At 40.8% G+C, this 16,548-nt stretch overlaps 1 protein-coding gene across 8 annotated transcripts in view; it reads left to right on the top strand.

Moving 5' to 3' along the window:
- Nucleotides 1-15,091, top strand: part of SOCS6 (suppressor of cytokine signaling 6) — a 144,377-nt gene extending 129,286 nt beyond the window's left edge. For all 8 annotated transcript variants that reach the window (XM_086965443.1, XM_086965442.1, XM_086965447.1 and 5 more), the window contains one exon: nt 8,532-15,091. In XM_086965443.1, the coding sequence (XP_086821569.1) occupies nt 8,667-10,271 (1,605 nt within the window). In that variant the 5' untranslated portion in view covers nt 8,532-8,666 and the 3' untranslated portion in view covers nt 10,272-15,091. The remainder of the gene's footprint in view (nt 1-8,531) is intronic.
- The last annotated feature ends 1,457 nt before the right edge of the window (nt 15,092-16,548 follow it).

Genomic DNA, 16,548 nt, shown 5'->3' with positions numbered 1-16,548 from the left:
AAGTACACAATACATGCTTACACCCTTTACTCTGTCAAATTCAAAAACCATCACTCCAAAATACTCGATCCAGACTAGAGGATCAAGTTAACGAGATCGATTTCCATCAGCAATAAAAAGGGACATTTAAATGTTGTTATATATTGCCATAGATTAAGGGTGCCTTTAAATATTTACCTAAACCCGGTCTCTCAAAGCACAAAAGTGTCGAATTAGATGAGGGGTATGTGCTGGTGGTCCTGGCTCTGGTTCCCCGGGGCGCCGGCTCCGGTGTGCATAGCCTGCTGAAGACGTTTGCGGCTGCCCGGGGCTCGTCTAGCGGGGGCCAGACTCGGAGACTGGAAGCTGCGTGGAGGAGGCTCTCCCTAGATTGACTTGAGAGCGATCCACTCTACGAGGGATTGCAGCCCGGCCGCCCCTGTACTCTCCCCATCCTGATCGTGGTGCCGGACTGGCAGAAGCTTCCAGGATTTTCCCCGCTGGGCATATAATCTCCCACATTCCACTTTATTATCGGCGCACATGAAGCAGAAGGCCGGTGCCCGGCTCTTGTGAGAGCTGCGACCTCATCAGCGGGAGGGGGCGGGAAAAAGACACGGCGCGGGCAGAAGACAAGAGCAAGAGGACAGCGAGGAGAGTACAGAGACGAAGAAAACAAAATGGCAGCATAAAGCTCTTAGATTTTTCGGATTTGGGGGCGTGTTCGGTGTTCAAAAGTAGGCGTGCCTAAAAAGTGGAAAGAAGAACACCGAACACACCTCCAAATCCGAAAAGGATGGAGCCTATTTGGAGCAACGGCTCTCTCCTCCAATGGCTGGCCTCCGTTTAGGAAGCCAGCCAATGGGAGAGAGCCAAAATTAGAGGCGGGATGAAGAGCCCCTCTAAGAGACATAAGATCTCGCTACTTCCGGTTCTGACGAACCGGATAGTACCGAGACCTAAAAAATGAGGGATTGGGCCTGGCAATAAGGTTAGCTTGTTAGGTCGACATAAGTTTACATACAAGCACTGCAGTGTCAGGCCTGAGACCTGTAGGGCTACTGAAGTAGGTGGCACAATCCGTGCTGCAGGCCCACTAGTAGCATTTAATTTACTGACCTTCGGCACACAGTGCCATTTACTAGGGACCTCTAAGTAAATTAAATGTCAATTGCGGGTAAGCCAATGTTAACATGTTTTGAGTAGAGAACACATGCACTTAGCACTGATTAGCAATGGTAAAGTGAACAGAGCCCTAAAGGCAGCAAAAATTAAGTTTGCAATATAGGTCAGAAGGCAAAAAAATAAAGCGAAACCATACCGGCTCTTACAGGAATGCTGATAAATGTTGATTGATTAAATACAAGTACCAACTCAGCCACTAAAACTGATATAAGGTAAAGACGCACACTATTCTAAAAGATCATTAGTCCAGTTAGTTTATTCACAGAGTAACGGAGCATTCCACCTATATTGAAAGCGACAATGTTTGAATCCCTCATATGACTCCTGCTTTCTAAAGCGCACTTTGCATTCATGAAGTGTGCTGAGGAGTTGAAACCATTGAATTGTCCCGTAGTCCTTATAATTGCTGCTTCATCTGTTGCCATTGCCCAGTGTGAACCACAGTACTTGGTTCCTACTTTGTTACTGTTCAAGTGGGAAGCAATTAACCTTTTGACTTCTGTGGACCCCCACAGAGTCACGATTGAATGCCAGCGACCCCGTTCTGAGCAACTCATATGATTTGAACCTCCAAACCCTGAAACAAGCCTATATCAAATAATTATACAAATTATGAAGTATGTTATTTAACTCCTCAAAAAAGAAGGCTGAAGCTTTTCAAAATAGGATTTCATTTCTAAAGACAAATCGATATTTCAGACTGTAGCATATCACAATTTTTTTTCTCCTAATGCATACTAATTTTATCTGCTCAGATCAATGCCACCAATCGTCCTTACTAAATTCTGTTTGCTATACTTGTCATTCTCACATGATTAAAGGTAAGGATACTAACTTAAATTTTAGCCTCCAATTTCAAATTCCTACTCATTTACAGAGCGTTGAAAATTTCAATTTTGTATTTTGCTTTTTTATTATATACACTTCATTAATCTGCTAATATTATAAAATTATCGAAACACTTGTGGACCCTACCTTGAGTAGGTTTTGTGAACCCCCAGGGGGCCACATACCCCAGGTTAAGAACTACTGCACCAGAACACATTTGTTTTTTCGAACCTTGTTGCCAACTGTGCCTTAAAAGTCTGTTCTCTTTCCTATTTTCTAATAAACGCAAGAATTCGTCTATATCAGTTAGGTTCTCTCCCCCATTTGGTCCAATTTTAGGCTAGAACAATGAACACTTCACACTTTCTTTCTGGGTTGACAGTGGTTGAATAGTGGAAGATTATACAGATTTTTCAGTGTGGCGTTCCTAGGCAGTCACCTCCCTCCACTCCAAGTTTTATTTTGTTCCACTCTTAGACCTCTTTATTCGCCAAATAGTACTCTGGTAGTCTTGTTATAGTGACACCCAAGTCAATATAAAAAAAGTCCCAAGACTACTGTGTTGTAATTGCCATAAAAGATGTGTACTGGAACGCTGTCACTGGCTAAACAACTCTAGTACTGAATTCTTCTTTGCAATGGCAGGATTGTTCTCAGATATCATCCCCTTAAACATCAATATTTGACCAACACTTCCAGGTAGCCCATAATGGCATAAATATAGATGACAGCCCTTTGACACGCCCCGCCCACCACCGCCCCGTCCACCACTCTCAAACCACTTTACTTCTCATGTGAGAGTGCTGGTGAGCTGCTGGTTTTTATCTCTCTATAAACTCTGCAAGATCCTGCCTCTAATCTCTGGATTTCACCAGTAGTCGTGGAAGGGACTTCAGTAAACGTGTGCTTCGGTTTTTTCAGTGCTAGCTATATGTTCTTCCCAGCTTGTCAGATAAGCTCATGCACCGTATCATGACCTGAGAATTCCCATAATTTCCGACTACACCGGGAAATCATTACGTTTCCATCCAAGAGTCACTGAAGGATACAAAATAATCTGCTGTGAGGTTTTCCAATGGTTGCATGTGATAGTGAAGATACATTTTACGTACAGATATTTCCCTCCGTTTTTTATCCTTCTAAATAAATGGTATTTCTCGATTGTAAAATCTAAACTAGTGAAACGCCTTTTAGTCCTTTTTTGTAATTATCACATGTACATGTGACTTAAAAAATAAATAGACTGCTCAATCACCCCATCTACCCACCACCACCACCCCTACTCCATCACCCTCTTCCAGCATGACATAGGTCCCTGGTTTTTCATTATGTTACGGGAGGTTGTATTCCTCTTCATTATCCCTGCATGCCGCCTTTGTCTTGTGTGAGGCAAGCTAATCCCACGCTAATCTTCCCACTGCTTTCATCCTCTTTTCCGATTCCAGTCTATCCACCCTATGTCTCCCCTGTGTATTTTTTTAATCCTGTTAATAATATAGCACATGTCTATTTACGAACTTTTTATTCACCTGCACTGTAGTAACTCTGCTTACTTTTTAGTACTAATGTGCAGCACCTATGATGTTGGGATTTCAGATTGTTTCCAAAGGAGTGACTGTTTCAGCAAGAGTAATAATGATACATTATGTAGTGATTAAAAAGTATTTTTGCTGCTAGCAGCCAATGTAAGGTACAGAAAGGAAGAGGTATGAATGATTGTGAAGGTAGATTCAGCAATAGCCTTTCTGTAACATTTTGAATAAGTAGCAGACTAACTGGAATTTCAGTATGCGTAAATATCTGGAATTACTGCAGTCCATGTGTGACCTAACAGGAGCCTTGGGGACGGTTTTTATGATATCAAGAGGAAGGAGTGGAATCATTTTACACAACATTCTCAGTTTGTCTTGGATTCCTGGCTGATGTCCCCTCTTTAACATGCCTGCTGTGTCTTCAGCTTTGCTCAGTCCGCCCAGAGAGTGTGCTTTGGCCACTTCATGGGCCTAGTTTCTCTCAAACACAGTCCACTTTGTAGGGCCTTTAGCCATGCCTAGTGCTTGGTCTTTAAGCAAATAGTGCGCCCAGCCAGCCCCGCCAGACAAAAGCATTTGGGTGCTAGACATGGTCTTGACTATGACCTTCAAGTATTTTGCTTATTCTCATAGCTCTGTGCAGGAAAAAATAATTTTCTCAGACAATAACATTCATTTTATGTTTGAATTTGTGCTCTGCAGTCTGGTTCATGACTGATGGTTAGATGCTGGAAGTGCACTGGAGCGTGCTGGTCCGAGTAGTCTCCCATCAACTGATGCATGTGACTTGGCAAGGACTTTATCTCTTATAAGTTCCAAGTATATGGTACCAGTGGTACCCAGGGCATTGTTAACAGGGTCACCAGGGCTTTAAGCACTGTTTGCCACCTGGAGTGACCCAAGTAAAACTGCTGACAGCTGGCCTACAATTGCAGTGTAGACTGCTCAAACTCGACTGTGCCCTTACCATGTGTAGCAAAGTCATTGCACAATTTTTATTATAGACCAGTCACCCCTAAGAAAGGCCTCCTGACCCCATGAGACAGGGTGCATTATATTAAAGGTGAGGATATGTAAGTACAAGCTTATATGTCCCCATAATGGTCTTTACTATTAAAGGCTTTTTATAAGTGATAACAGTCCATAGGATAACATCGACTGGCACCCAGGCAAACTGTAGATCGCCAGCTCCATTATGCTACTGCTGAAATGTCATGCTTGATACCAAACAAAGTGCCTCATCACCCCTGCCATGACTCTCTTGTCGAGGACGATGTGGCATGCACTCAGGTGGCTACCTTTGTTTCCCACCTGGTTGCCACAGCCTTTCCTGTGCTCTGTTATGTTAAAATAATTTGTAATGCTCCGTGGCTGTCGGCCCGCAGCTGCTGCCACCAAGACAGGAATCTGACCCCCTGCCGGGAGGTGTAAACACTCCCAGGAGTCTGATACAATGGCCTAGGCAGAAAGGAGGCCGCACCTCCCTCCCTGACAAGATGGCTAGTGAAGTGGCACATCCTGGCGGTCAGCTTTAAAGCTGCCACTGCCTGTGGTATGCTACCAGGCTGCCTTCCTATGGAGGATACAACCTTCCCCCTGCCACACCTCTAGGATGGGACTCTTGGTCTCTACAGCTAAGAAAGGTTTCTGCTATTTTTAAAAGTGGCTGAATAGAGGGTTCTGGTTAGTAAAGGTGACACACCCCCAGATGTAGACCCCTCAGGGACTGATTAGCCACTCTGGCTAGTAGCCCATTGCCCACTTGCACCCACACCCCTAATGCCCATAAATCTAGGATGTAAGGGCTACCCCTGACACCAGAACCTCTGTTCTGATCTAACTTGCAACAAAGAACACAAGAAGAGACCAGAGTCTCTATCAGGAGCTGCCCAAACCAAAGGTGTGATACTCTTCACCTGTGGCAACCTTCCTTGAACTGCTTGACTATGGCTCGTCCTGGATCAAAGATTGCAGCTGCCGAAACCAAAGGTAACTCCATACTCCTCTAGACTAGTGGCTCTAGTCCCTTGCACACCGCAGATTAAAACAATGTACCGGAACCAAAGAATCGCTGCCCATAGGGCCCTCCAAAGGATCGCCCACGGGTAGATGGTCCAGTGCATCATGGAAAACCTAGTCTTCACCTCCAGCAAGTTTCAGGTGGCTACCTTTTCCCTCTGATGTTGAAATAACTTTTGTGCTGAGCTTACCGCTGCCAAGGCTTGTTGGTCGCTAGTCTGGCACCCACCACCTTTAATTGATTCTGCACCGTGAGGGGACCCAGAAAAACCTTCATCAGACGTAAGCAGTTGCTTCGTTGTCCATGTTTAGCACCCAGTTACCCGCCAGCCCAGTGTAAGTGGTTAAACTAACTCCACTGCGATTTGCATTTCAGCACCAAGAACTGCCAGGAAAACTCTGCGCACAAGTTTCTCGAACTATGTAAAATCAAACTGACCGTTCTGGGCCTGGGACCTTTTTTACCCTCCTTGGCTCCCAAGTAACTCGATCTACAAGTGACCGATTGTCACTAGTTCTTTTTCCCATTGACTGCAAAACAGTAATGAAAAACAATATAATTGCACTGATTTAATTTGCTTCTAAAATCTATAACCACGGTTATACTTATCCGATTGACTTTATTTTGATGTCTACATTTATATAAAAATCTCCCTTATTTTTATAAATTGGTGTCAGATTTCTTTGGACTCTTATTACTTATCGTTCATGTTGGAACTCTGAAATGCTTAACACATGTTCCTCTTGTAAACCCTGAATGCTATTTGCCACTCTACCAGGAATGAGCAAAGTATTTATTATTGTGCCTCCAATGACATTCTTTGTTGTATTGTGGGAGTATTGCTTGGTGAAGCCTAACCAGCATCACCACATACTACTCCACCTTCTATACTGGGTCATTGTTCTATTTGATATTTTAAACCCCAGCTTGCCATGCTGAAACTTTACTTAAAGATTGCAAAATTCTGACTTTAGCTGGTACCCATACCTTTACTGGAAGATGAAAAGGTGTCCATGTTGGCAAAATAAAATTAGAGACCTTTTCACCAGCTCAGTCATTAAAGATTTTGCAAGTTAAATAAGGATAAAAATGTCTGGTTTCATTTAACAAACCTACAATTGCGACTTATATCTAACGCAATCTGGTGAGGATATTTCGCGCAATCAAAAGAATTGGTGAGTAAGTTGTACTCCCACAAACACCTGGTTTAGTATGAAGTTGCGGTATGAGAGGTTACAAGCAGAATCGTTAAATGAACTGATGCAAATCTGAAGTAAATAGGAAGATCTGAGAATCGCCACCGCCCGCATGGCGGTGCTGATCCGCTCTACATCCTACCCCGCTCGCCACCCATTTCCCCCGCCATATTAGTATGGCGGGGGGGTGGTGGGGAGGTTGGGCACCCCGGCAGACAGAACGACCGTCTACTGGTTTTCCGACGGTCGACCGGGCGGTAAAGGGGCTATATATGGTGGCAGTGTCTGCTAGACACCGCAATCCATATTAGCATGGGAGCGGGAAAAAGCTTTTCCATGGCGGCGGAAAGGCATGCGGAATTTGCTTACGGGGGCCTGTTGCGGGCCCCCAGTGTATTGGGGGGGGGGTGCAAATGGGGGGTACCTATGGTACCCCCCCTGCATTGTCATGGACCTGGTGGCAGGCACCTCGTGGTGCCTGTCACCTTGTGCATGACCATGCACACAGTGCATTCCCAGCATTGTGGCGGGCGGTGCTGTGAGCACAGCCTGCCACAATAATGGGCATCCTAATCCCTGGGGCGGGACCACCGCACCACTGGGGGGGGCGGTCCCAGCACCGCAAGCCCGCAATCCTAATGGGCCCCTTAGTGTTTTGTGACTGAGTGTGGTACAAAATAACAAACCAACTCCTCGTTCATGTAATCTTTGCTCCTTTCAACTTCGTATGTTTTTAAACAGGTGGGTACTACATTTCACCCCATTTAGATTAAATAACGTTTTTGAAATATGAACCACCTGTCCTCTCTGTGAGGGAAATCAAAGTTGTAATTGGAAAATTATGTTTTGCTCATACCTAGTGTTAAACTATTTTGGGAATTCAATTTTGAATCCTCTCAATAATGAAATTGGTCGCCTGCTGACTTCCACCGTTAAGATAGTTTATTTCATTATCACGGACGAAGGGATGCATCTTAATTTTCTATGAAAATTCTTCTCATTGTATCATTGGTTACTGCGTGGATTACCAGCACCATTGTTAAAAAATCTTTTCCATCCCTTCCTCTGCATTCCAAAATGATAAATACCTGTTGCTGGGAATATTGGTTTCATCAACAGTTCAAGTTACAGGAGGAATTTCCAATGCCCTAATTGTTTTAATTTACCTTTGTCGTGAATTTATCAGAATCTGTTTGTTAGTAGTTTTATGTTGATTACATAAGCTTATTCGAAGTCTGGATTGTACATTATTTCTTCTTGAAATTGTGTGAGATTTACTATATTTTGTTTATCTAAAACAAAATGTGTATAGACTAGGATATTTGTGTTTGGGATATGGTGAAGTAAGAGATGGCAATGAGGGACGCCAGGCCCACTTTAATATGTGTGACCCCCTGAAACTTGACTTTTCTTTCTACCCATATGTTTTGTGAAGTCATTTAGAAATCAGAGAGGTGGTGGTAGGGGGTGAAAAACTGACTACACAATAGTGCATTGTTTTGATCATCATCCTCTAGTCGTTTTCCACATTAGCACTCTAACGTAGCACCTGGGCATTAGTGGGCAATAGCTTATTCATGGTCTTGTATTCCTTGACACTTGGTGGAAGTAATTGATGTTCATGCTCCCTCCAAAAATTCTAGATGTTCGAAGTATGAAGGTGAGTTTAATTATTCAGGTGCGGCACTTAAATAAACTAACATTGTCTTCAGTTGGAAATTATGATTTTGGCGAAACAAGATGATCAGTAATTTTATATCATCCATTGCATTTTTTATTTCTTACTTGTAGGAGGAAATGGCTGTTGAAGTTAAATGACGCTGGCTAGCATTGTGAATGAAGAATCCGCTGCATTCCGACGTTCTTTGGGCAAAGCCACTGGAACAAGTAGTTTGGTGGATTAAATGGATTAAATAGTTTACCACCATGAAGAAGATTAGCCTGAAAACGATTCGCAAGTCTTTCAATTTAAACAAAAGCAAGGATGATGGTGATTTCGTAGTGGTTCAGCAACCATCACTTACCAATGACTTTTGCAAAGATGACTCCTTGTTTGGCAGTTGCTATGGCAAAGACATGTCGAGCTGTGAAGTAAACAGTGAAGATGAGAACAGTGGTGGAAAAATCAGAACAAAAAGTGAGAGTTTAATGGGTACACTGAAGCGGCGTCTATCAGCAAAGCAAAAGCAGAAGGGGAAAGGTAATGCATCGGTTAGCTCAGTTGAAGATGACACTTTCTCTTCCTCGTCAGCCCCAATAATGTTGAAAGACGTCCGCGCACAAAGACCTTTAAGATCCACCTCGCTTAGAACCCACCATTACAGCCCAACCCCTTGGCCCCTACGATCTACCAACTCCGAGGAGACCTGTATCAAAATGGAAGTGAAAGTGAAAGCATTAGTACACTCCTCTATCCCTAGCCCAGCACTCAATGGTGTTCGGAAAGACTTCCATGACTTGCAGTCAGACAGCATATTTCAAGAACAGAACAATGTATTAAAAAGTGCAGAATCTCAAAATGGAGATTTGCATCTTCACATGGATGAACATTTGCCTGTAGTCCTAGGAGTAATGCCTCAGGACTACATACATTATAATGTGCCTTTAGATGATGGAATGTACCCATTAGAAGGACCACGTTCCTACTGTCTGGACAGCTCTTCTCCCATGGAGGTTTCCACCCTTCCCTCCCTGGGAAGTAGCAGTTTTCTTGAAGACCACCAACATGTGGCCCATGATGTTATGGTTCCTCAAGACATTTTTGCGCACCATGCGGTTGATAGCTTGTTGATTGGTACCACAGGGGTTTTATTACAAAGCCCGAGAGATATTCATGATGATGTCCCGCCACTCTCCCCATTGCTACCTCCGATGCCGAATAGTCAAATCCAAAGTAACTTTAGTGGACTGAATGGCACAGATAGCCATGTTGCAGAGAGTATGCGCTGTCATTTAAATTTTGACCCTCATTCTGCCCCCGGAGTTGGACGGGTTTATGACTCAGTCCAAAACAATGGCCATTTAGTGGTGACTAGCCTTACGGAGGAACTAAAAAAGCTTGCCAAACAGGGATGGTACTGGGGCCCCATCACACGTTGGGAGGCAGAAGAAAAGCTTGCTAATGTTCAAGATGGCTCTTTCCTTGTTAGAGACAGCTCTGATGACCGTTATCTGTTAAGCTTAAGTTTTCGGTCTCATGGGAAAACACTCCACACTAGAATTGAGCATTCTAATGGTAGGTTTAGCTTTTATGAACAGCCAGACGTGGAAGGGCACACCTCTATAGTGGATCTAATTGAACATTCAATCAGAGATTCTGAAAATGGAGCATTTTGCTACTCACGTTCCCGGCTGCCTGGCTCTGCCACATATCCTGTCCGGTTAACAAATCCAGTGTCACGATTCATGCAGGTGCGCTCCTTACAATACCTGTGCCGCTTTGTCATACGCCAGTACACCAGAATAGACCTGATTCAGAAACTGCCTTTGCCAAACAAAATGAAGGACTATTTGCAGGAAAAGCACTACTGAATGCTTGGTGGAAACTTGCATCTTGCACTTTGGGAACAAAATAGTGATTGAAATATGGTTTACAAACTGCTATCAAACTTTTGCTGCCTCGACAATATTGGTTTGCTGGGGGAAAATATGTTCATTTATTTTTTCTTCTCCTTTGGAGATGCTGAAAATTATCTCTGAAGGATTTCAAAAGTGTGGAATTGCTACTTTTCTGTCACCCAATGTACAAAATGATAATGTGAATAATGAGATTCTCCTATATTTTTCAAGTTCTTTGCTGCTATCCACTGTGATTTTTATGCATCGAGAAGCACATTACAATTATATTCAATTACAGTTGATACAAAACATGTTAATTGTACCTTGTTTTTTAAATTAATCTTTTATTGATCTTTAAAGCAGAAGCCCTGCCTGTGATCGTCAAAGAAAAGAAAAAGAACCGCACATGCCAGCTGATTAGGTTGACAGTACAGATTTACATTCTTCTAGACTGTTTCCATTTTTTTATCTAAATGTTTCTTTTGGGCATTAAATCACATAGTCCTCTATAGAGTTGATATGCAGCCTTGTGGTCTGTTCTGGGAAGGTTCTAGAATTAAGTCTGGATTATGTTTTTATAAAAAGGGTTCGCAAAGCAGTTGTGAATCTGTATTGGAAAGTACAGACCCAGTGTTTGCTCTTGATCTGCAAAGACCCAACATTCATAACCTCATTTTTCAGTAGAGCTCAACAGTGGCTGCATGTCAGATGCCCATTTTGTACATAATTTGCAAGGGCGACCGCTTTAATAAATAATTCGAAAAACATGATCAGGATTTTGATGAACTCTGCCTGAAATCTAAAGGTCATTTATACATGGATTTGCTGTACCTAATAGATAATCCCATCTGAAATCCATATTTGGCTTTCTTTCTCCACAATGCTTCAACAATTACTTCACATTTGCATATATGGCCAACATTGTGTTATTTCTTTTATTATGTTTTGGTATAGATTAACGATTTGGTATCTCTTATAAATATTTTAAATTGCATCTTATATACTGTTTTATCCATACCAGTGAAATTGTTTTAATTGTGAATATAGTTTGATAGTCTGTTCAAATTTGAATTTACTCACCAAAGTGCTAGACTTGCAGTAAATTGCAGTACATTTTAATGCTGAAAAATATTGTTGCTTCTAGAGAATGAACATGAGATTTCATTCTAATATTTGATTGTATGAATTCTAATCTTATCCAGTATTGCTTATTTTTGATGGTGGTCTTTAGACTCCTCTTCCCAAGTGAATTCATTTTGAGGAAAAAGGTCCAGAAAATCATCTGTAGGTATTGGTTACCTAGAGGTCTACAAACGTGCACTCTGTGCAAAATATCAAGTAATGATTTTCAAGATTAAGAGTTTATGAAAAGTGCCCAAATACAGAATTTGCAACTCAAACGGTTTTTTAAATCCCAGGAGTTGCAATCCAAAAATGGTTATTATTAATGTTTTACAGAGCTCGACATTCTGATGAAAGGCAACCAAAAAAATCACTCAACATAAGCTATTCTGTGCATTGAAGTAATAGAACACTTTTTTAAGCTAATTTGTGAAAATAAGATACCCCATCTGCTTTCCTATGATAGCAGCACTAGTTTTTATTTTACATCGCTACACATCCTATGAATGAAAACCTACAACAGGGTACTTCATTTTTTGCCCATTGCATGTTGTGGGTATCAATTGTATATTGGTGGCATTGATTCAGTTAACAATTTTGCTATAGTCTTCTAATCTGCCAAGAACTATTTTTGTTCACATCACTTTGGTATCGGTTGTAGTTTTCAAAACACATTGCGTATTGCTATATTCATGTCCAGCAGCACTTTGATTGCATCCTGCAAAGAAATGATGGAAGAGGATTGTGGAAAACTGGTTTAAATAACTTTTTAACCGTATTTCAACATGCTTTCTATTTTGTACGCTCACCTGATACTCTCTCCACTAAGCCTTGATGTCCACCTATTAATTGTTTTTGCATACAAGTTGCCTCTTACAGGAGCCACCTGTTGACATGGTTTCTATTGTAAATTTTGCCTTCTGTTGTCTTCCTTCGTGATTCCAGAATGGCACTAGTAAATTTGAAATACTGGTTCGTTTCCTTTTGAAAACCAGTGTATTCCATCTTGCCTTATTATAAGGCATCTTTCTTTAGTTATTTTCCAACTCCTTGCATTCTTAGAGCACTGAAATCGAATGCATGAATAGTGTTTCAGTTGAATCTTATATGAAACGCATTCCTTGATATCTCCATTTTGTAAACAAATTACAAAATGAACTAAATTCCAAGTGTAGTCAAAATAGATTTTTCCTTCGAACAGGACATATTTTTGAATGTGAAAGGGTTTTCTGTAAGGAAAATGACACAACTTCAATAATTGTTATTAGAATTGTCTATAAATGCAGGTTTACCATTTGTTATATGGTATCTTCTAAATTGTTACCTCATTGAAACATTTTGCCAAAGCAGGATTAAGATTATTAAGCCCCGGACTCCGAAAATAAATCCATTTGTGTCCCAGGCATGATTATGTTTGTTTTCTTTTACTGGTGCTTTAATTGGGTAATAGATGCTCCCACCACATGTATGTTTGACGTGGATCAATAGTGGGGGCACCATCCTAACATGATTACCCCTTGAATGATCCATGAGAAACTTTCCTTTGAAGATATTTGGGAAGAGCAAGTAATTGCCTTCCTTCAATCATAAGTGTAGAAGTCTCTTGTAAACTCTTCTTGTTAGCTCTAGCAAACACTTGGTATCCACTAGTTCTACGCCTCTCTATAATTGCAGCCAACTTAAACTTAAAACGTAATAGGTAAAAGCCATCAGTTGGCTTATCTTTGGGGTATTGAAAGGCTCAAACATCTGAATTACTCAGCAAGTGGTCTGTACAAGGAATGAAAACTTATTGACAAAAGTGGTACAACATATTTGGACTGCCTGGTGGTATGCAGTGTATATACCATAGCATAGAATGCAGAACTATTTCTATGATTTAAAGAAACCCCATCAGATTGTGTGTATGTTTCTGTTCATCTACCAATCAGTCATTGGCTTTATGAAAATAATTGTTTGTAATTTAAAATAAATGCACAGTAACAAAACAGGGATTTTTTTGATGCTCCAATGAGGATTCACATCTAAAAAAACTGAAAGTTGTACGTTTGTCACCTAGAGATGATGTTTCTGTAGAACAGTTTTAAAATCGATCACCATGATTTTGTGTTCCAGTTTTGTTATATTTTTTTTTAAACACCGTGAATATAATGAAGTCTTCAATTATCCAGTACACATGAACACTATTGGTTAATACTGTTGGTGAAAAGTTCTGCATTTTCATTTCTTTTGAAACGTGCATGGATTTTCACTTAATTGTTGTAAGCTTGCTCGCCCTCTATTTGACCCTCCCTATATTTTTTTATTAGTAGCAGCACATCATTCATTGAAAAAAGAGACACCGAAGGAACCGAGAGGTTGGCTGGAGCCCTGCCTACTATAGCGATCTCCGTTATCGCTTTGATTTGTGATCTGCATTGTGCCACAACGATGTACATTAAGTGCATCTCAGTCTTGATGCTAATGTCTATTTTTTTTTTCTCAAGAGGGTTTTTTTCTTCTGGAAAACATGTTTACTCTAAACCATTTTTTGCAATATTGGGCATATAAAAGTCCTATTTTAAAATGCTTTCTGAATTTGAAACCTATTCTTTGAAGTTATTTTGTGTACTCAACACCAACGTAGAACACCTTCCATTAGGAGTAGCTCATTAAGAGAAAGTTGGCACAGTTTCATGCATTTTTCAAAACCTCAATTGAGTCATTCACTCCGATGTCTTGCTAGTCAGGCACTCAAGTAATGAGAATGATAGAGAACATTTAACCTGCCTTGAAGACCATTTTTAGCCAGTGCAGTTTTTCAGTATCCTGTTTTTACATATGTGCCAGACACGCACAAGTATTCATCACCAGATGTTTGAGACTTTTTGATATATGAAAATATGGCATTGCGATGCTCTTCATGTTTCCCTCTATGCTGCATAGATGTTAGTTATTATCTTCCCTAAAGTTCTATCTTACTAAACAATTTTAACACATTTTGATTCCAAAAGTCTCTTGTGTTAGAATGTTATTATATGTATCTTGGAACCAGCCTGAAATGGATTTTGAGTTGTATTTTGGAAAGGAAAGTACAAATACACTATAAGCAATATGACACCTAATATTCAAAGGCCACTCCCTCTCCTCTTACATCATCATTTGCCAAACATGTTAGAACTGTTAAGTGGTACAGCAGTTTAAAATGTTATTTTAAGGACTATTTTTGTTATGCCCTAGTAATAAAATTAACACTTTAGTTACAGTATAGATGGTCTTTTTTTTTTTCTTGGTGAATTGTTGTGCAGTTTGCCCTCTCCAAGAAGTGTTCAGAACTCCCCAGGTAGACCTTGGCAAATTCTTATAGAAGTTTTGTATTAAATATACATGTCGGGTCAACTAATTTTTATAATGGTGATGGAGAGTCATAGGACTTGATACACATGCACTCAAGATTGCTGTAGTTTACAATTTGTAACTGTATATGTTTCAAACCAGGTGTAATCAATTTGTACTGACTACACGACAAACTGAATTATCCAAAGTCTTTTGATTTTTAATATGTATTTTGGTTCGTAAACCGAATTGGAGAAATTTCTTGCACATTTTTAAAAAAAATTCTTGTAAAAGTATGTGTCTGCTTCCAGATGCAGCGTGTAAATAAAAGGTGTAATTTGCAAAACTGAATAAAATTGTTGCATTTTGTATGAACTTCTGGAATTGTCATGTAATGAAGTTGTACACGAAGGTACATCTGCATTCTACTGCATCCAGTTAAAAAGAAAATAGTAGCATGAAGTTATGAAATGATATGGAGTATAAATGTCTTCAAAGGAAATTTAAAAACTATGCATGCAGATTAAAACCAGGTGAATTATAAAGCTAAAACTGCAGTGAAAAACAAATATATTTCTCTACTTTTAATGACCTCATGGATATGCACTGCAAATTGTATCCACATGTTTCTAAATGGGTTGGGCCATATTTGTTTTTCTGAACTAAATGACTAACCATACACGCCAGTCCACCCATCTAGACTAGTTGGAGCCAGAGCTACTGATCCTTCTCTGACGCATATTGCCTCCGACCCAAATTACCATAATGTTGCATTAGGGAGAAATCCTGCAGTGGTCTGCCTTCAAAACATTATCCCTCGCAGATCTCAGAAACATACTCCAGTGCTACAAAGCCCCTTATAAAGCAGGTTTATCCTCCTAATAGGACACCCCACCGCCACTGCTCCAGAAAGGGCAGATCCTACCGCTTCAAAATTAGATCCTTTTATCCTTTTGATTTGCTAACAATCAGCCCATCACTTACCTATCATTGATCGACAAGAGAATTGAAAAGCCGTCCGTGTTCATTTTGAAAACCTTATTACTGACTATTGATCCTTCACCCACTGTTCCATAGAGATTACCTCCACTGTAAGGCTAGAACGGAATGTAATGGGCAATACCTGGGTTGGCTCTGCCCCCATTTAAGCCACATTTGAGATCAACAAGTCATTTGCAAATTTCAAATTTTATTAAGAAGAACACAACACACAAGAGGTCATTGGCAACACCTTGAACATGCTTTTGCCACTCTAGAGTCAGTCACAATGACACTAATGTAGAATATAATGGAAAATGATACCCATAGCTGAAAGCTATTAGTAAATCAGTCCTGTTTTGAGTCCTGCCAAATGGAGGTTTTAGATTAAAGGATTCCAATGGTTACACACCAGTGGAGATTATCTTTGCCTTAACATGCTGCTTGATGAACGGGTAGCAAGGTACTGATCTTTAAATGTTATGCTGCACATCAGTTTGACACTCAGTACCTGCTGTGCTGCACTGAAGAGCCCATAAATAGGAACACTTGTATCTGAAAGAAACAGGTTAGTATTGGATTCCTTACCTTAGAATATCCCCAGTCGGCAGACTGGATCCGGAAAGTTTTGCATAGCAGTATCCTTGCGCGTCGGTAGGCGTAGTCTGCGGCTCCGCGTCCGTCGTCGGCACTGGGATGATGTCGCCGGAGTACTTAGACGCCGCCGTCGCGCGATGACGTCAGTTCTTCTTTTTTCCACGCCAGCAAGCGCCGATCCGGAAAAGCGGTACCCTTAGTCAATTTTTGACTAAACTTTTTTGATCATTTTTAATCC

The sequence above is a fragment of the Lissotriton vulgaris genome, chromosome 4_1 (genome assembly GCF_964263255.1).
Source record: "Lissotriton vulgaris chromosome 4_1, aLisVul1.2, whole genome shotgun sequence".
Taxonomy (NCBI): Eukaryota; Metazoa; Chordata; class Amphibia; order Caudata; family Salamandridae; genus Lissotriton; species Lissotriton vulgaris.
The sequence above is the reverse complement of the archived record's forward strand: the minus strand, read 5'-3'. Positions and strand labels throughout refer to the sequence as shown.